General features: G+C 45.8%; 1 protein-coding gene across 3 annotated transcripts; it reads left to right on the top strand.

Annotated features, from left to right (window-relative positions):
• Positions 1–421: 421 nt before the first annotated feature.
• Positions 422–12,531, top strand: WNT5A (Wnt family member 5A). 3 transcript variants are annotated; one of them, XM_039695365.1, is made up of 5 exons: positions 422–710; positions 3,827–3,960; positions 5,109–5,374; positions 10,101–10,393; positions 11,973–12,531. In XM_039695365.1, the coding sequence occupies exons 1-5, from the start codon at positions 705–707 to the stop codon at positions 12,429–12,431; spliced, it is 1,158 nt and encodes a 385-aa protein (XP_039551299.1). In that variant the 5' UTR covers positions 422–704; the 3' UTR covers positions 12,432–12,531. The 3 variants fall into 3 exon arrangements, with proteins under 3 accessions (XP_039551299.1, XP_039551301.1, XP_039551300.1); XM_039695367.1 differs by lacking the exon at positions 422–710 and adding an exon at positions 1,947–2,238 and having other exon boundaries at positions 3,825–3,960; XM_039695366.1 differs by lacking the exon at positions 422–710 and adding an exon at positions 2,974–3,440.
• The last annotated feature ends 8,260 nt before the right edge of the window (positions 12,532–20,791 follow it).

Genomic DNA, 20,791 nt, shown 5'->3' with positions numbered 1-20,791 from the left:
TTCTTTTTCTGTTTGGGCTTTTTCTTCTCAGTGTAAAATGGAGGGAGCCGGCCCCGGGATGGCTCTGCAGCGGCGGACCCCCGGCTCTGCACCGCCCAGCCTTTAAGCAAGTGAAGGGGAGCGGGCAGGGGGGAGCCCTGCACCCGCTCGGCTCCATCGTCCCCCTCTCGCGGGCCGGTCCGCGCCGAGCTGCGGAGGGGGCGGTCGGCGGCCCGAGCGCCGGCGGAGCCGGGTGGGAGCGCGGGGAGCCCCGCGGCGGCACCACCTGGGCTGGTGGGACGGATCGTCGCCCGCGGCGCTTTCGCTGCCGCTTGTGAAGATTTTTATTTGCTTCCGCACAATCACGCCCACGGGCGCTGTGTGCGTGTGTTGGGTTGGCTTTTTTTTTTTTTGGCTTTTTTTTTTTTTTTACCTCCTTCTTCTTCTGCTGGTGGAAAGCCCTAATTACTGCGATTGCTGATGGACCTTGGAAAGAAGGCTGCACTGGTGCCCCGCTCCGCAGTCGGACACGCTCGGTTTGCGCCGGACAGGGCGGCCGCTCGCCCGCCGCCCCCCGCCAGCTCCGCGGGCCCCCGCGCTCCCCCGGCCGCGGCTCGGGACGATACCGCCCGGCTCCTGCGAGCCAGGATTTTACTTTCGTCTCGCCGTTTCTCCTCCTGCTCCGCTTGGATTACTTGGCTGCTCCCGCTCGGGGATCCCGCGCGATGGAGGTGAGTCCGCACGGGCGCGGGGGCTCCGCGCCGCAGGGGCCGCGGGCGCGCAGGGTGGGCTGCGCTCGGCGAGGTGCGGGGCCCCGGCGCGGGGCGGCCTCTCCTCCCCTCCTCGGCAAGCGCCGGGTGCTCGTATGTCTGCGCTCTCACCCACCGCGGAGAGTTCCGCTCCCCACTTGGGAAAAGCTCTTGTATTTTCTGGTTTTCCTTCTCTTTTTAAATTTCCCCCCGAAGAGAGGCTGCCCGCCGCAGGGACACTTGCTGGGCTCGCTCTGCCCGCCGGGTCCCGGTGCATCTTTCTGGCAGCGGCTCCTAACGCGAGTTTAAAGACATCTTTCCAAACTTCCCAAACTTTCCCGAGGAAGATCGCTATGGAGGAGCCCAACGTCGGCGCTAATGGTGGCCTGTACCTTTAAGTAGAACTGGCTGGGGGCCAGCGGAGGACCCGGAGTCAGCCCCCACCCCCCCCCATTTAATTTTATTCTCAGTTTCTGGAGATTATCACTCTGCATCTGCAGCGGGTCCCGCCTGGGTCAGCGCGGAGGAGCGCGGCTCCTCGGGGTCCCCTTGGCGCTGCGAGGACTCCATGTTGGAAAGGCTGTTGGCTTTTTGTTGTTTGTTTGTTTTTAATTGTCAATTGTATGGTAAATGGGCTGCGCTCGGAGGGTCACGGGGAGTTCAGCGGGGCCGAGGAGCGAGGCTGTCCCCGGGCGCCGAGGGAAGGACACGATGTGCCTTCACCCCCGGGAAAACAGCCCCTCTGCGCCTCCGGTGGGAAGAGCTGGGCCGGGACCCGAGCAGTGCCTTTCCCTGCAAACGTGAGACGTGGTCTGGCTCCTCCAAATGGCTGTGAAGACGCAGCGGGGCGCAGGGGGCGGCCGGGGGGTCCCCGCGGAGCCGCTGCGCCTCCCGCGGTTTACAGCCCCCCGGAGCCGGGCTCTGGATGCTGCCTGCCCGCTGGTAGTGCTCCTAGAAAACCAGATGCCTTCGCAGGCTTTCCAGACACCCCGTGTAAAACAGGATCAGAGGCGATCCCGCGGTGCAGGATCTGTAAAAGCCTCTCTTTTCATCTCGGCAAGGAGCGCGGGCTCCGCATGGGGTGCGTTAAATACCAAAACCCAATCTCCGCGGCCCTACAAAGTTGAACACGCTGCCTCACACTCCTGCTCTCCAGTGCTCCGTGCTGCTGGGCAGTCTGCTTTTTTTTTTTTTCTTTTCTTTTTTGCCTTTTTTTTTTTTTTTATTTTACTGATGGATTTTTTGGTGTTGTTTCTGGTGGTACCTTGTCAGCTGCTGCTGCGTGCAGAGGGGCCGGGCTCGCCGCGGTCCGAGGCGCAGGTGCCTGCTCCGCCCGGCTGCTCGGCGCAGTGCGCGCAGCGAGGCGGCGGCAGCGGCGCTGGGGCGCGGAGGTGCCGTCGGAAGGGCAGCGCCGCCGGGCGCGGCCGCCCCCTGTTGGGAGCGGAACGCCACCGCTCCCCGGGGCTCCGGCCGGGCTCGGGGGGCACCGGGCCCTTGCAGCGGGACAGGGGCCTTTGACCCTGCCGGCCGCGCCTTGCAGCGGGGGCAGCGCTCCGCTCCCGGCGCTGTCCCGGGCCCCCGCTCCCTCCGCGGCCGCCCGGCCTCACTGCTGGGCCGAGCACAGCTGTCCCGCATGGGCACCGGCGTCTCCGACCTCCTCTGGGCTCGGGCCCTTTCGTGGCGCTCCTTTGTTGCTGTCATTACTTGGAGAAGTAGCAAGATGAAAAGAGCCCGGCGTCGGGCGCTGTTGGGTGTCGCGGCTTGCCCCGCGCACACCTCGCTTCGCCTCGTCCCTCGCTCAGCGCGCCCTCGGCGTTCGCACCTTCGCCGGGACTGAGCCCCCGTGGGGCGGGCGGGCTCTTTCTCCTGCAGGAGACCGGCCCCATTTACCCACCCCAGCAGCGGGGATTTGCGGGGCTCATCTCCCGCGGCAGGGGGTGTTTAACCCGCACGGCGCGGGCAGGCTTCGCCCCCGCGCTGCACCCCCCGAGCAGTGTCGGGGAGCGGCGCATGGGGGTCCCCAGGCTGCGGCAGCTCCCCCGCGTGTGCCCGGGCAGGTTCCGTGTCCGGCCCCGCTGCCAGCGCTCCGCTCCTCCCGGCCCTTCGCAAACAGAAATAAATTAGAATTAAGAACACCTTCAATTCAGCGTTAAGGGCCTTTGGAGAATGAATAGGGAATAGGGAGCCCCCAAGTGTCGAAATGTTTTTTTTTTTTTTTTTTTTTTTTTTTTTTCTCCTTCCGAGGGGAGGGGAAATCAACCCCAGGAATGGCTCTAGGGAGAGAGTGAGAGAGTCCCGTGTGAGGACCAGACGGTGATCGCGGGACCTGTCGGGGGAAGCGTTCGACTTCCAAGACGGCATCCCGGTTGTTGCAGGGTCCGGGTCAGGACGCGGAGCTGCTCCTTGTCGCTCCTGGTACCTCCCCGGGCCGGTACCGGTCCCGGGGCTGCCGTCGGTGCAGTCACCGCGGTGCCAGCGCGGAGCTCGGGCTGCCTCGGCGATCGCGGAGGGTGGGAGCCCCGAGGCTGTGCCGAGATGTTTTAGGGGACGACGGAGAAGGGCGAGGACCGGCCGCACCATCCCCGGGCGGGAGCCCTCGGGGCCCCCGCGGCACCGACCCCTCGAGGCACCGGCCCCCCTCCCTGTCGGGCTCGCTTCGCAAACCTGAAGCCGCCTTTAGCCAGCCGTGAGCCTTTCGTGTCCAGCCATGGGGTAATGCCCGGCCCGCGGGTCGCTGTAGCCCCGGGGCAGCGGGGATGGGTCCCGTGTCCGGAGCGGCTGTTGCGCCTGGTCCGTGCCGTGCCGTGCCGTGCCGCGGCGGGCGGGGTGCGGGAGCGGCGGGGCCGGGGCAGAGGGACGGGCGGGCGCCCCGGGAAGGCGGTGTCCGCGGGGGGGTGGGGGCTGGCGGGGTGGGTTCTGCCCGGTGGAGCGGGAGCTGCGACGTGCCTGTGTCTGGCACCAGAGCCTCGGCGGGGAGAAGGGCCGGCGAGTCAGAGTCAAGTTAAAAGGGGCCCGGAGACTTCCGTTGTTTAAACTTGAATGCTCGAAAATGGTCTGAGAAGCAATAAACAATCTGATCCTTTTTCTCCCCCCTCTAGAAATCCAGTGCAGTATTAATCCACGGAGGTGCTGTGGGGACAGTTGGCAGTACAATGGCTTCTCAGTACCTCGTAGTGGCTCTGGCCGTTTTCTCCTCTTTTACCCAGGTTGTAATAGAAGCCAGCTCTTGGTGGTAAGCATCTCGTATCGACTTGGTTTTGAAAGGGGGTGTCAAGATTTGCTTGCTTCAATGTCTCTGTGCTTCTTCTGTACTTTGTTTCTGCGGGAGCGCGGCCGGAGCGAGGCAGCAGGGGAGAAGTGTGCTGGTTGGAATATGTTGTGTAGAAGGAACGGGTCTGTCGAGTAAGGATAAATGTGCAACGTCTCGTCTTGTAAAACACAGTTTTTAGAATGCTGTCTGGTAGATCCTCTATGAATTTTATCATCTTTAAATTGCTATAATTGTTTTTTTCTTTTAAAAGAGACATTTCAACTCCCTTACATTAGATGCTATGCATGTACAAGAGAAAATGCTGATTTGCAAGGAAAAACTTAAAGTTTCAGCTTGAAGTGTTCTGTAACTGAAATGTTTACAAATATATTTCGTTACAAAGGAGTATGTTTAAATTCCTGCTTTGGCAAATTATCTGTATGGTGTGCAATGTTGAGAGTTCTTGAAATAGGTGTTTCTCTGCTTTTTCCAGTGATGCCTTTTGGATTAATAGCTACTTTTTAATTGAAATGTATCATGTGAAGAGCACTTCAAGAATTAAGAAAACAAAGTTGATTTTGTTTACAATTAATATACTTGCCTGTATGTTTCAGTGTTGTCATTTGGAAGAAGCTAGACATAGTCTGTAGCAAGTTTCTAATTTCTGGCTTGCTAAAGGTTTCCCTATTTGTTTATAATAGATCAGATTGAAAAACCCAGACTTCAGTATAAAATATGTGTTAAGATAAATGGGGATTTGGAGAGCTTTTTTCATTTTTGCTTTATTTATTTTCCTGGCCTTGCAATTGTTTGGAGCTTCTGGTTTTTTTACTGTGTCAATTTAAGCTGGTAAAAGACTGCCTAGATGCAAGTCTTCCAAGTCTGTGTCGTACTGCAGTCTTTAATGTATGGTGATAACCACATGGATGGAAACTAGTAACTTCTGTCCTGTTCTTAAAACAAAAGTTTCTTATTTAAGTGTGGGGTTTTTCCTCACTTGTTAACAAAACCAGGAGTTGTATACTCACGTATAAGATACAGTTCTGTCTGGGATTTACAGATTCTTTTTTTAATTGCTTTATTTTATTTTGAAGTCTTCTGTTTATTAATGCAAATCTTTCTTTGTGCAGGTCTTTAGGGATGAACCCCATGAACCCCATGAACCCTGTTCAGATGTCAGAGGTGTATATTATAGGAGCCCAGCCACTGTGTAGCCAGCTAGCAGGGCTTTCCCAAGGACAGAAGAAACTCTGCCAGTTGTATCAGGACCATATGCAGTTCATTGGAGAGGGTGCAAAGACGGGCATTAAGGAGTGCCAGTATCAATTCAGACATAGAAGATGGAATTGCAGCACTGTGGACAACAACTCTGTTTTTGGCAGAGTCATGCAGATAGGTAGGAAGCAACATCTTTATGATTAAACTCTTGTCTAAGGATATGTATGGCACACACTGTTCTGCACTTGAATCTCTTGCCAGGTTCTTACTGAGTACTGTATACAATCAAGTGTTTCTAAAAGTTGGCAAAGGAGCTGGATTATTTTTAGCTGGAGGTGATTTCCCACCACTGTCCAGCCATATGTCTTGGAAAACAAAGCAGGAATATATATTTGCATATGGGAATAGGGGAGAAAGGAAAATGAGGCCCTGAAATCTCTTTTTTAGAAAACCTGAGACAAAATAAAGGCAACCTACAAGAATTAAAGCCAGCAGCGTCTTATAAAATTAAAGATGTCCATGTCTAGTTCCAAAGTTAGCAGCTGGATAATAATCGCTCTTGGTCCAGAGATTAACTGAAAATTGCTGCTCTGTCGATTAGTGTTTATAGGCAATTCCTCCTTGCTTATTTCCACATACAGTATTTTTTCTCTCTTTTTAGAGAAAACAGATTTATTTTTAAATTGCTGTAGCAGGGTAATTTTCATGAGATCAGTTCTATCATGGTAAAATGTGTGATTGTCCTTGTAACTGACATTTGATGGAATCACGTTGCTGGTGAGAGACAGATTCTTGTTTAACATCTTATCACAGTTTGGTAGATACCTGACCATTCCCCTATCAGATCCTCTTTGAAATGGCCTTCTCCAGTGCTCATGTGCTGCCTGCCTTTCTTGGCACTTAAGGACCTCATAGTATTTTAAAGTCCTTGGCAAAATTTTAACCAATGCTGTTCAACGGGGTCCATGTGAAACCTTCCTCTGACTTTTTCAAGGCAGATTGCTGATTTTGTGTAATCAACTGAAAAATGCCTACTTTTCTGGGTGACACTTGTGATTTTTTAAGTAGTGAGCAGTACACTGGCAAACACAACACTGCTTTTTAGTTGGGGTTGTAAAGCAAAGCTTTTATGGCAGTGTTTTTCTGTCCTGCTTTAGTAAAAGAAAAAGTTTTAAAATCGGTCTCAGTCTGGGTTTTTCTGTAAATGGGCTGACTCCAGTTAAAGTTGAAGGAATGCACCAATTCACATTTGGTCTCAGTTTTTGTTAAAAGAAGTTTTTATTTGGAGATTGTCAGACAAATAGAAAAAAATCTATTGCATGAAAGTACTGAATTGGAACATTTGATTTTAGATAAACAACCTTCCCTAGGCTTTTTAAAGCACATTATTAACCCTCTATAGTGTTTGGTTTTTTTCTTTGCCTTACCCAAGCAAAAGTGTAAAAACATGAAAGCAAACTTCTTCTGTACAACTCTCTGTTCCAGTAATCTAAAAATGTCAGAAAATTAATCTGTTTAAAACTGAAGCCTTCATCCTTCAGCCCTTATTTATTATCCAAGCAAGTGAAAATTAGCTCAGGGGGACTGTTGGTGTGAAGGAGTGTACAGGATGGGGCCCGTGATTTGTGGTGTCTGTCTCTGGAATCAATATTTCTGCCCTCCCCAAGTATGACAGATCTCTTTAAAGGTGGCTCCTTTCAAGTGAAATAACTTTGCCGCACCCTTTTGCTGGATATGACTGTATTAGCTGATGTCTACACAGCAATTCATCATGTAATTAAGCCACTTACTCTAATTGCAGATGGAAGCAAGGTTAATAGCCATATTCAGGAGTTAGAGCATGAAGAGTGTATTCAGTGAGAGCAAGGAAGGAGGAGGTGTAGGAGTTGTAGTATTTCATGCTGACCCTCAACACCAGTTGCTGTTCCTCTGTGTGGAGGTAAAGGTGGGCACTTTCAGAGCCTGATTCCATTGACTTCAGCCTGCCATGCCCTGTGTGCTGGGCTGTCAGGTAGCCCTTGCTCCCAGCAGTGCAGGGTGCAGGCTCTGAGTGCACATTGTTTGGGAGATTTTGCCACGTGCCCTTGGTTGCGCCCCAGAGAGTTCCCGGGCACGGCGCTGCCTGCCGGCACAGCCACGGCCCCGTGTGTCAATGGACAGTCTTTCTTCCAGGATTTACCCTGCAGTTAGCTAAAGCTGTACAAATAAACCTGCCCTTGGGTTTGGAAACTTGCTCTGTGGCTTATTGAACTGTAAAATTTTAGGGCCTGTGTTCTGCCCTGCTCTCCTTGGGTGCTGGTTCCCAGGTCAGGCCACGGTGCTCGCTGCCGTCTCCTGGCTCTGTGGCCAGCCCTGGGCAGGCTGCACATGGGCTTTGCACACATAGCTGAGTGCTAACAGGAGACAAAATCACTGGATCCTCCCCCTACAGCTCCATGTGGTTGGGGTCCAGCTTATTCTGCCTTCAGCCTGATGTTGAATGCTTTTAAAATGCAAGACAAAGAACATTTTGTATCTTATGTTCAGGTATAAAAAAAAAAAAAGGTCCTGTTCTTGCAGACTTATTCAGATCGAGTGTAAAGCTCAGCGCCTTGCTCTGTGGGTGGCTTCCTACAGTGTGTGTATATTGAACAGTTCCATTTCTATGTTTTATATATATGGGAGAGAGGGGACTCGAACGTGTTTGGAATGTGTGTTTGCTTGCCATGGCTACAATAGAGAGAAATCCTGGACTGTGGGAAAAGACAGATATGTTTGACAGTGAAGGAAAGCACAGTTGTGCCTAAAGACTGAAAAAAGAAGGAAAAAAAAGAAAACTCAGAGTAACTCATCTGTGTGGAGCCATCACTCTTAATGTGTTCCTGGGGTCGATGACTTGAGGCAGTGTTGGCTTGAAGTGTACTTCAGCAGCTGATGCTATTTTATAATTTGCCTAAATGCTCAAGGAGGGAACTTGCAGGGCAACTCTCCTTCCTGTGCCCAAGCCTTTCCTTCTCCTTCCCACTGAGAGTAAGTTCTTTAAAATTTGTTCCAGGTTAATAATGAAAACTAGTCAAAAATAGTCAGCTTTATGAGTTTAAATCCCGCAATAAGTGGCAGAGTTAACCACGTGAAAGCATGAGTTAACTAAACATGCAAAAGAACAAAAATGGAATGGAAGAGGCGAGTCCTGTGGTCCGAAGCAGACCACGTTTCTTTCCTCTCAATATAGTGGAAATTTTGCTTAAGGAATTAATCCAAAAATGTGTGTTACAGAGCAAACGGGAACATTAAAATCCATATGAGGTTCCCCCTGCTATAGTTTGCAGTAGATGCAAGGCTTAAGTCACCACATAAAGCCAATATTTTTTTTAACTGAAAATGCTACTCCTGTAACCCTTTATACCCACAATTCATGTAGATACTTCCAAGAGCAGGTGTCTGTGAGTATAGACTATTGTAAGGTGGCAAAGTGCTTCTGATCTTCCTTAAGTCTCTTCTTTCCTAACATAAGATTTCTGATTTTTCCCATTTAAACCCAGCATCTATTACTAAAATTAATCCAGTGGATGACAGCTGTTGTATTAACAAAGCTGCTCTGATCTTGGTGTCATCTTGATGTTAAATATGAACCAGACTTCAAATTATTTATGTTTCAGAAGTGCTTGAAAGCTCCTATTAGATTTGACCTGTCATGATACATCTTGTACAAAGAGATTTTGCCTAAAATGTTGCTGTCTGAATGTATCTGACTTGCCCAAAACAGTCTCTTAACTTCTAATCTAGGAAAAAATCCTAGTTTTTCAAAGGCCAATGATGTTCCCTAAGTAAAATCACGTAAAACCAAGACTAAAAGCTAGCTAGATCTATTGATTAGACTAAAGATTAGGAATAAAACTTAAATCATATAAACAGAAAAAAAATATTTAGTCTATTCTTAGTCATTCCAAGAATCTTTCTTGGAAACGACCCATTGGGATACTGTCTCTTAAGGAGAAAAACAAACTTCAAGTGTTGCTCTCTGGTGCAAGTTTTGTGTGTGTTTATCTGCAAGCTTTGCTAGTTGTACTCAGAACTTGCAGCACCCTTGGAAAAGTGATTGGAAGTCAGAAACTTAAATGAGGTGGGATCTGATACTGTCAATAGGATGGTATGTGGCTATGTCTTACATTATGGGTATTGTAACTTTTTCTTAACGAAAGCTGGAAACTTGAGGTTTTCCATTTCCATTTAAGGGCACCAGATGCAGGAGAAAACCTTCAAGGCCACCTCGTGCCAAGGGTTTTTTCTTCCCTGTAATTTGTAAAAATGATTGTCCATGGGCTTCCTTGCCATATTCACAAGAGCTGAAGTGGTGGATAATAACCAGCACAGGTTGTTGTTAGTTTTAAATAGTCTCCTCCAGAAGTGTCTGGCTAATGTGTAGGGTGAAAAGTTGTGTGTTATTCTGCTGCGTGTTTCTTTTGATACTAGGAGACTTCATAAATTGCTTGAACTTTAAATAAATGGAATAGGTGGGTGAAGTGCATCAATCACGTTTGAGAAGTAGTAATTTAAGAACCAGACTTTTAAAAGTTGTATTTAACATCTCTTTCTTCTGAAGGACAGAGAGCCTGTTACCCTTCCCTCTCCTCACATGCAGGCATGGCTGCTTTGGCCCCGCTGGCCTCATGGCTCTTACCCACCTCCACTCTGCACTTCCATCCGGGCGTTCACCAGCATGAAAGAGAAGTGATTTCTGCTCTTGACAAACCATGTGTGCTCACATGGCTTGGGTTGGCTTGGTTCTTAGAGAGTGAGGATGTTTTGGGCAGCATGGTTCAGGGTTACTCTCCCTTTTACCATGTGAGTGAACTTGGTGGCTCTGGAGAGCCTTTGGCTGGGAGTGGTGGCTGTCCCCTAACCCTGCTTGTGTCTCCGTGCAGGCAGCCGGGAGACGGCGTTCACCTACGCGGTGAGCGCGGCCGGCGTGGTCAATGCCATGAGCCGCGCCTGCCGGGAGGGCGAGCTGTCCTCCTGCGGCTGCAGCCGCGCCGCGCGGCCCAAGGACCTGCCCCGGGACTGGCTGTGGGGCGGCTGCGGGGACAACATCGAGTACGGATATCGCTTCGCCAAGGAGTTCGTGGACGCGCGTGAGCGCGAGCGAGTTTACCAGCGAGGCTCCTACGAGAGCGCCCGCATCATGATGAACCTGCACAACAACGAGGCCGGCAGAAGAGTGAGTGTCTGCAACACAGCGTGTTCCTCCACGCTCCTCCTCATCCCTTCTTTTTGGGGAAAAAAGTGGTTCAGCAGGGCGTAGAGCAGCCACTGTGGCTTGTCTTTGTTTTGACGCACAAAACGAGAAAACGGCAAATACGGGGTGTGGGTGGGTGGGGAGCACAAGAGTTGGTGTTGCTTTTGGTTGTCTGACAGTCCGGTTGCTTTCCTCATGGGGGAGGCTGGGACCAAAGCGTCTTGTGTTTCCCTCTGTATTGTTTCATGAAAAGTGCCCTGCTCGCTGTGGATTCTCTGTAGAACAGAATTTTATTAGTTGGTATTTCCAACCAGGACAGTGTGGGTTGGAAGGAAGAGGGGTGTGCTGGGCTTCCCAGGCTGGAATTGTGCCATAAGATTGTTCTGAGTTCTTTTTCTTTTCCTAGCTTAAGAGTATGTGAAAAACTTCTCTATGCTATTGGAAAACATGGGCTTCTGTGGTTGAACATGTCTTCATGGTTTCTTTAATCTCAAAAATGAATGGGTGTAAACTTTTTTTAATAGTCTGAATATGAAGAGCCAAAATCATTATTTTCCTAGAGCTTGAAGTGCCAACAATAGTCAGCTGAGACTTTGCACTTGTGTTCTAAGCTGAAGAAGGATGAAAGATAATTGAAAATTAATAGTATTTAAATGTAAGAGGAGGCTGTCTGAGAGCAATGGACAGGCCAATTACTATTAGCAAGAAGAAAAATGACACTTTCACAGTTGCTTACGGAGACTTGAGGAGTTTTTTCCTTCCTCAGCCTCATCTGTGCAGTGCCATTTGGCAGTGTTAAGACTCTGTAACTGCTGGGTGGAAGCTGTCTACAGTATCATCTAATGTGTCAGACCCCAGGATTTTTGGGGCAGTGTCAACACTGACTCTTATTTTATTTGTACAGGGCAAATGACTGAGGTTTCCCTGCCAAAGCTTTGTAAAGAGGATATTGCTATGTAGCTCTGACTCCCACCCATAGGTGTTTGGGGGTTTCTTCTTGGATGAAGTCTCTCTTCCAGAGCACTGTTTGGGATAGGAGGAGGATGCCGAGCCAAGAGTAGACAATCAACTGCAGCTGAGCCAGGAGCAAGAGGAATCTTAACTCTTTCCCTAATTGCAGCCTCAAGCAGAGATCAATAGGGAGAGTTACTCAGATAGAAAATAGGGAGATGTTTTACATTTCTCAATGAAACAGCAAAATCCTTTGCTGGCGTGAGAGCGAATTCCTAAAATTTGAGTGCAGCCTGAGTGATGCTGCTGTCTGGGCCGTGTGTGCTGTTGTGGCTGTCTCTGTTGTGGGGAGAGGCTGGTGAGACTCTCCTCCTCCTCCTCCTGGGGTGCACGGGTTGTCAGCACCCCAAAGAGTTCTTTGGGGTGCTGGGGGTGCATGGGTTGTCAGCTGACTCATCCTTCCCACTGAATAGGAGGAGGGGAGAGGATGCTAAGGTGAATACTGTGGAGGGGCCAGTGGGAATATGACAGAGGGCAGTAGATGAGGGGTATAAATGCTCTCACAGCCGTGCTAGTCTTTGATCATGGTTCTTTCTCCTCTCCCCTGCAGACGGTGTACAACCTGGCTGACGTGGCCTGTAAGTGCCACGGCGTCTCCGGCTCCTGCAGCCTGAAGACCTGCTGGCTGCAGCTCGCCGATTTCCGCAAGGTGGGCGACGCCCTGAAGGAGAAATACGACAGCGCCGCCGCCATGAAGCTCAACAGCCGGGGCAAGCTGGTGCAGGTGAACAGCCGCTTCAACGCCCCCACCATCCACGACCTGGTGTACATCGACCCCAGCCCCGACTACTGCGTGCGCAACGAGAGCACCGGCTCCCTGGGCACCCAGGGCCGCCTGTGCAATAAGACCTCGGAGGGCATGGACGGCTGTGAACTCATGTGCTGCGGCCGGGGCTACGACCAGTTCAAGACGGTGCAGCGAGAGCGCTGCCACTGCAAGTTCCACTGGTGCTGCTACGTGAAATGCAAGTTGTGCACAGAGATCGTGGACCAGTTTGTGTGCAAATAGGGCACGGACGAGGTGGGAGGAGCTGCAGCCGCCTGCCAGCAAGGGGTGCAGGCCCCTCTCCCTTTCTGCAGGACTATCTCCACTTTATTTATAGAGTCCAGAAAAAAAAAGAAAGAAAAAAGAAAAATATAAAGGTTGCAAAGAGAAGTGCCTGGAAACCCTCTCTGCGTCCATCCCAGAACTGTGTGAGGCTTATATTTTTGGCAATAATGGGGGAGAATCTGAGAATATTTATTTTACAAAGTTAAAAAAAATTGACTTTTCTTACAAACAATAGAGTAGTTTGAGGGGAAAAGCCGACATATCCTAATTTAGATCCATGGAACGTAATACATGTGCAGTAGACAGAGCAACCACGTAATGTGCTTGGGATGTTAGAACCATCCTTATGGATGTGAGGAACACACAGACCTGTCCATGACTTTTAGGTTCAGACACTAGAAGTTCCTAGAATAGGGTGTATAAAGCTGTTCAGTGCGTGTAGGGCTCTGTAAATAAGGGGTATGTTCATCACAAGGTGCGGTGTCGGTTGCCCGCCAAGGGTCACCGGAGGGCAAAGAGCAAAGGATCAGAAAGGCTTCAACTGCGCTATCCCTGAGTCACCAGGGCTGGTTCCAGAACCGAGAAAGACAGGAAAAAATAAACCCAGGAAAAAAATCTGCCTTGGTGAATAATAAAGATGTTCCTCAAGGCAGAGCTTGGCCTCATCAGCTAATTGTGCCGTTCGAGTGTCTCATGTGCCGGAGCAGCGCTTCCCTGCTGCCGGGCGCGGAGCAGCCCGGGGCAGGCTGCCCGGAGCACTGGAGCTGGGCAATGCTTACTAACAGCTTTGCTTTCCCAGCTTGGGAAGCCCATGGAAAGGAGAGTTCCCCAAATTTGAAAATGCCTTAAAATGGTGTAATAGCTGGCTGTCTTTCAAAACACAGCTTGACAAATAACTCCTCTAATTTTATGTGAGAAAATAAATCATTAGATATCCGCTCTTGGAATGACTGATTTTTATTTTTTCGCAGATTTTGGGAATGCTTTCACTCAAGGAGACAGTAGTTTCATATTTTAATAACATTAACTGACTATTATAGTTCAATGAAACGTTGCAGCAATACCAAATTTATCATCCTATGTCTTTAATACACATGCTTTAGATAATATACTGCAGATATACACTACAACTGTTGAGACTATACTCGAGCAGTTACATATATATGGGAGAACTGTGGTCTCTGGTGTCTGATACTTCAAAGCTTTTTGTACATATATATTTTAATGATTTAGAAAAAAATAAAACATCTAAATTAAAGGGGCAGTTCATCCCTTATTTTCTTTTTCAGATGTCTTCAGGTGTTTAGATTGGTTCTAAGCTTTTGGTGGGTTTTTATTTTTGATTATTATTTTTTTAAAAACTTTTAATGTTCAGAACTTTTAAGGATAATCACAAAGAAGTAAGCCTCTTCCCAATTTCAGGACTTCCTTGGGTGGTTGGTAGAGGCAGCACCCTGCACTTGAATTGATACCAGTCTGGAGATCACTTCTATTCCACTCTCACATTAAGGGCATTATTGATTATTGCTGAAAGAGACACCTTCCAACTCCAAAATGTGCTGCATTTGGCCCTTGCTTTTCAGTTTTTGAACAGAGAATTGTTATTTGTCAAACAATATGTGTTCCCTCTGTGCTGTGTAGTTACACAGGATTTCATCTTTGGTTCAGATGCCACTTTCCAACTCAGTCCCATCCTACAAGTTAAAGAAAATGGTTTTGCAGATACTAAGTGAGGAAAACCTTTCACTTTAGCCTAGTTGTACTAAAGCCTTGACTTTTCACAAGCCTTTAAGCTGTATCATTAAATTCATCTTGATCATTTATCAGCTTCTTAATGGCGCTTTATTGCTCTTAATTTATTGTACAAGGACATATTTACCCCTCATCTTCAGATGTTTGCAAAGAATATCTTTAAAGTAAGAGAAATAAATAAAGCACTAATTCATTGAATATGTCACTTTGGTTTTTATTGTACAAAAACCATGATCTTTTTTTTTCATTTGCTGAATCACCTCATGTTCCTTTTTAGTGACTTCTGTCTGAGCAGAATTGAATCTCATGATCCTAGCTATTAAACCCTATTTAATGTAAAATATTTTACCTGTCATTCAGATATGTAAATCTTCTATGTCCTTTCCTCTGTTCTGTACATTTAATGTACATATTTCTGTCTTGTGTGATTTGTATATTTCACTGGTTAAAAAAAAAAGAAAGGATTATGCCATAATTGAAGATAGACTATAAAAATAAAACTTTGGTTGTATATTGGGAAGTGGTTTTAATTATCTTTCAGAGGAGGGTTTGTTAAGACAATGAGCAGAGTTGATTTTAAAATTTATTACATGGTAAAACAGGGAAGTGTTTGTTGGCCAAACATACAAAGTACATTTTGAAGTTTTATTTCAATATTAAGATAACTTACAGATAGAAGGGGAAGACTTCTTAAGTAGAAGGGGAAAAACCCAAAACCAAAAAACACACCAAAAATCCACTCAGAAACTGTGACTGAGCTAGGCAGCATTTTAGAGATGGCCAACTACTAAATTGCCAGTGGACAGGGACCTGGTTTGTTACTTGTGTGCTTACAGCTTCCAGGGCTGCTTTCAGGGGTTTTGGGGCAGCTGCCTTTAGTAATGGCAGTGAGGGCAGCAGGATCCTGGGTGAGCAAAGATTTTGGAGAGGAAAAACCCTTGGCACAGGTTTGTGTGCTCTGGGTGTGGGGGTGGTTCCCCACATCGCTCTGACCGCCCTGGGTGGAGCTGCAAGGTGTGAGCTCACCAGAAACTGAGTACCAATGAAGGGAAGAATCCTTAAAAAACCCCAGGAAGGCAAAGTGCAATGAAGCATGAATGAAGTATTCGTATTAAGGAGGTAAAGCAGAAAACAAAAACTAATGTGAACCCCAAGCTTTCTGTTTTGCTACTGGCTTGTCTTTGAACTGATTTCTTACATCATGACTGTTTTTTTTTGCTATAGGTAACTTGATGAATTAGGTTCCTTTCTTTACCTCTCTTCTCCTCCTCCTTTTTTCTTTTTTTTTCTTTTTTTTTTTTTTTTTTTTCAAGGATAACCTTCTAACATATCGAAACTCTTTCTGGCTGCCAAGAATGTATTATCCCACAAACCAGTAGACCAACATCATGTGTTTAAAATAGCGATTCTGGGCAAATGCAACATTCTGTGGTCCTATTACTGACATCTGGTTCAGTTTTCCTCCACTTGTATATTGACCAGTATTCTTTATTGCAAAAACACAGCCCCTATTTAGGAAAGTCAGCATTTTTTTTTTTTTACTGGATTGTATTCAAGCTCTTCCCAATAAGAGAAAAGTTACCAAAAAACTTCTTTATTGCCAGCAGTAAATAATCTGTATTCAAAATAGTCATTATGGGCTCAGATACAAGAGAGTTGCTTTTAATTTTGCACCAAAGTTTATCTGTTAAATTTTGTTAGAAATGCTGTTTCAGAATTTTGGGTTTTTAGTAATAACGTCAAATCTTTGTGTTTGGTTATGTCTTTGCAACACTGAGATCCACTTTGTTTTTGCAAAATACCAAATCCCTCAGGTGTTACCAGGAAGTGTTACCATGAGATCCCTCAGTATTACCAGGTGTCTCTTATCTTGCACCAGAGATAAGGGACCTGAAGAAGAGAATGGCAGCTTCAAGTCAGGCACTGCATGCAGTGATGCAAGCTAAAATCCTTCCTTTCTGAAGGATTGGTTTGATAGAATGATCTTAGAAAGATGATGCAAAACTTGTAGGAATTGGTACGGAAGCTGACAGAAAGACTGCTTTCCTTTGGATAAGAAGTTTTGAGGAATAATATCTAAACCATGAGGATGTTCATTGTAAAAGCGTGGTTTTGGTGAATCAGGAAAAATGTCTAGATTTTTCTTGTGGACTATATGCTAGAGGAAACCAAGAACAATGAGGAAAAATGAAGCTCTCAAAAATATAGGTAAGTGTATTAATGTAAAGTTTATGTAGGTACTTGCTGACTGTGGTAGTCTTAAAACTGTTTATCTATTATTGAAGTCAGTTTGGAAGGCAGGCCAGATCTGTTCTTTTGCTTTTTAAATTGTGTTTAGAATCCTCAATGGGGAAAAAAAAAAAAAAAGAAGAAGAGAAAAATCTTTCTTCTTTACTCCAGACTCTGGTATGTCTGTTTATGTTGCAGTGGGATAAAGGATCCATGTAGGAGCGCAGTGAGAGGTTTGTACATGAAATGTTGTTTTCTTTAAAGGTGTGATTAAAAAATCCAATCTGTCTCATGCTCTGCTCTTATGTGAGATTGCATGTGTGCATTTGTATATACTCTGCTGGTATTTTCCAATTGTGTTGGCCAAATTCTGCTTTTAGTTATGGTTAGGCATCTCTCCTGACTCTGGTGGTGTCATATGAGCCTGACATTTTTCGACCAGACGTGAAGGCCCCCCTGCTCAAAGAGAATGCATATGAAATATATCAGCCTTTCTTCTGCTGGCTGGTTGTTTAAACATGGGTAACTGAATTATTGTGAAACAAATTCTGGGACTGCAGCTGCAAAAGCAGTAATACGGTATATTCGTAGTGATGTTTCTACGCCATACCTCCTAATTTCCCAGCTGATTTCCAGTGCAGACAGAAAGTCTAGAATGCATGTGGTATGTTCCTCATCATATATTTTATAAATGTAAAATAATGATTTGTCAATTACAGTTTCTATTATAGAGATAAAATGAGATATTTCGGGCTCTCCTGCTTTGTTGACAGCCCCTTACCTTTGGCTGTGTGGAGCACTGCTGGCTGGAGCAGCACGAGCTGAAGCTGCTTTGGGAACGGCTCTGGGGGCCAGGCTGTGCACTGTGGATATTGGTGCACTGATTGCTTTTGTAGCCAGTGTTGGTTTACCTTGTGTTGTCTTTCCCAGCAGTCCTGCTTTCTCAAATGGTAATTGAACAGCAGCAGTCAAAATACTCTGCTGACGGAGAACCTCTGGCCACTCCATGGGCAGTTATTCAAACACTTTCTGAACCAGTTTGACCCATTGCTGATTTATTCCAGATCCATTGGAGGAATTTTAAAAATGCAAACTCTACACCAGAGTTCATAGCATGGCTCACAGTTCTTTTTTGGTTTTGTTCTGTTTTCATAAAGCACTCCATACCAACCATCCATCTTTTTTTAAGTGGTGTTTTTTTGTTTTCTTGGGGTTTTTTTTCTTTTTTTGGTTTGTTAGGGGTTTTTTTAGTAATTTTCTTGAACACCCTGAGCAAAGAATATGGTTCCCTTAATAAAAGGTAATACTTTCTGTGCCATTCTTCCAATGACTCCCAGACCTCAGTGACAGGTTCCATGGCAAGAACCACTTCCAGAAACCACCCATCCCTCAGGGTTTCCTCCTGCTTCTCCTGGGCAGTTGTTAGCAGAGTGCAGCAGCTGTTAGTTGTAAAAGCTTGTTAAAAGTCTTGGCTGCTGTTTTCTGCTGCTGCTTTCTGCCTCTTCTGCCCACTCAAGCAAGCCTGTCTCCTGGTAGGTTTTCCTATTGCTTTTCATACAGAAAATTGCAACTTTACATAACTTTTCTCAGGTATGGGCTGGGATTTACTTTCCATGACTATTGATCTCAGAAGAGCTAATGCTTAGTAGGCAAATAGTGCTAGGGCTTCTCAAGTATCTCTTTGCTTTGTAAATCAGCAGCCTTGGAGGAGTGAAGGGTAATCCCTGAGCAAACTTGAACAGGCCATTACCTGGGGCAGGGAGGTTGAAGTCATCAATGCTATAAAATACCGTTCAGATGTATTTTTGTGCTTTTCTTTGGGCAAAAGGGTTCACACCATGGAAAAGAAAGCTGCTACTCAGCGAGATGTGACCTTGAGGAAAGTGAATACTTGAAGAAAATGGGGAAAAGACCAAATTATGGTGTGCAAATCCATTGACTTTGTTAGCAGTCTCAATTGGTGTTGTTGCCATTCGTATAAAATTTAGACTATCTGTGTTTCTGCATATATGTTTTCTGGATCAAAGTAATCCCTTGTTATTGTCATCTTGCATAGTACATTTGTGGTTAAAGGGCCCATAAGTAAATGAAGTTTGAGGACTTAAAGAACAAGAAGCAAAACCATCACCTAAGAAACAGCTCCAGAAAACACTATGGGAGTAATCCCTTGTTATTGTCATCTTGCATAGTACATTTGTGGTTAAAGGGCCATAAGTAAATGACGTTTGAGGACTTAAAGAACAAGAAGCCATCACCTAAGAAACAGCTCCAAAAAACACTATGGAGAAAACTAGCAGTGCAGGATGCAGCAAACAAATGCTTTGTGTTAAGAGTTAGTGTTGCTATAGCTGTCAAACAGGCAAATGGTTGCTGGTGTCAAGGACAGTATGTCCATTTTAAGCCACAGTGCCAGTTGATTTATATAGGTACAAGTGGGCAAAATCCAATGACAGCAGGTTGGGAGCAATTCCTTGGTAGTTATGTGCATTATATGGAACACTTGTTCCTTATGACCTCTGGCAGTCCTCAGTAGGCATGATGACATGCTTGTACTTCCAAATAGGTGATAAGATTTTCTAAAAAGTTTCTAAAAGTGTAACAATTTTACATTGAATCATATATATAAATGTTTTTTTAAGATTTTGAAGGGTTTTTTTGCTACAGTCTTCTAATATATATGGGAATCTGAATAGCTGATAAAAATACAGGGCGAGGGTGCAATGTCTTGGCATCAGCAGCAGCTGTACACAGCCTAGGGAATGGGAGGTGAAAGTTTATTCTTCCTGATGTTGTCTTTTGTAAAGAGCCAGTGTTGATCCTGCATAGCAGATGCTCTGGAAAAGAATGACAGTAAGGACTTCATGAATGGAGGACATAATTCATTCATAGTCAGTACAAGGTCTGATGTACTTGTGTTGCCTTTGCCATGTCATTTGCATGCAATATATACTTCTATACGAGCATGTTGAAGTCTAAGATCTTTGCTCAGACTTAAGGACTTTATTACAGCAGATTAAAAGCAGAATAAGCTCTAATGAAGCCAGATGTAATAGGAATTGAATATGTCCCTTGTTCTTACATTCTAGTGGATTTTGTTGTTACCTTGTTAGAATTCAAACCTTGTCTTCAAGATTTGGCTGACTGAAATGATAGATTAGTCATTGTGGAGGATTTTATGGATAATACATCACATTATTTTTTTCTTCTTTTTTTTTTTTTTTTTGGGATGATAGATGCCTTTCCTGGAGGGCATTTTTATCATAGAATCTGCTTTAATTTGTAATATATTTTCTGATCCTTCCTGTGGTTAGAGAATATGTGGAAACATCTATGCCTTGTGTAGATTCTGTCATCTCTCATGTCTTGTTGTCCTCCTTGGTGGTGTGTATTTTGAATATTTTAAGTTACTATGCTTTTCTTTTTTAAAGTCTGACTCTTGAAAGTAGAGATCTTGCCAGACCCCTGGCTTGTGGACCTTACTGTAGGACATCTGTTGCCAAGTTTAGTGGAATCACATAGCCTAAATAAAAGTAGCAATATTTAAACATTTATGTGAGGAGCCAGCTTGACTGTACATTTTTAAAATCTAGGCAAGCAAGACTACAAAAAGATATGTTTTCTTTGTCTTATTTTCATGAAGAACTAAAGACATCCATCCTCCATGCCCAGGTTTTTTATTCCTTCCAGAAGTTCCAGGTGAACTTCTGGAAGGAATAAAAGACCAGTGTCAAATGGTAGCCAACTCTTTCCCTCTACGTCACGATCCTAATGTACTTTTATTATACTTTGAGATCCTAAGGCTATGTTGATCTGCTACATGATTATATAATGCTCCAGGACACCTGTGTAAATAGCAAACAGAGAGGCTTTTTATAGACACTAGATCTTAGATAAGTGACTCTAAGAAGTAATATAGGATCCCAGCTGTAACCCCCTGCTATACATACCATGTATTTTTGGTTGGTTGTTTATTATAAGAAGTACAGAAGCTGTTCCTTGTAACATAATTTTTGTAAGACCTGCATGTGTAAATATTAAATTTGCAAATATTAAATGGAGAAGCATTAGAGAAACCACTAAATGAATAACTTCAAATTCCTCATTCCTTATTCTGATGCCGATTTCCTTAAATGTTCCTCCACTAACATTCAAATCTGTGTGCTGTTCCAGCCTCAGAGAGGAACTATGCAATCCTTCAGCCCTGGCCCTCTCAGGGTGTAGATCTCCACCAGAGATCTTTAATGGTACCAGATGTTTGCTGGAATCCTCCTCGGGGCGCTGATGTTCTGGGTCAGCAGCTCGTGGTGTTAACCAAAGCACCCTGTCCATCAGGGCAG

The sequence above is a fragment of the Passer montanus genome, unplaced genomic scaffold (assembly GCF_014805655.1).
Source record: "Passer montanus isolate IOZ18808 unplaced genomic scaffold, ASM1480565v1 scaffold9, whole genome shotgun sequence".
Classification (NCBI taxonomy): Eukaryota; Metazoa; Chordata; class Aves; order Passeriformes; family Passeridae; genus Passer; species Passer montanus.
This window is presented reverse-complemented; position numbering and strand designations above follow the sequence as displayed.

Excerpts from the sequence above, each read along its gene's own strand:
- WNT5A (XM_039695367.1), top strand. The coding sequence starts at position 1,962 with ATGGATTTTTTGGTGTTGTTTCTGGTGGTACCTTGTCAGCTGCTGCTG. Across the intron at positions 2,239-3,824 it reads GCCCTTGCAGCGGGACAGGG|AGAAATCCAGTGCAGTATTA; the intron begins GCCTTTGACCCT and ends TCTCCCCCCTCT. Across the intron at positions 5,375-10,100 it reads TGGCAGAGTCATGCAGATAG|GCAGCCGGGAGACGGCGTTC; the intron begins GTAGGAAGCAAC and ends GTCTCCGTGCAG.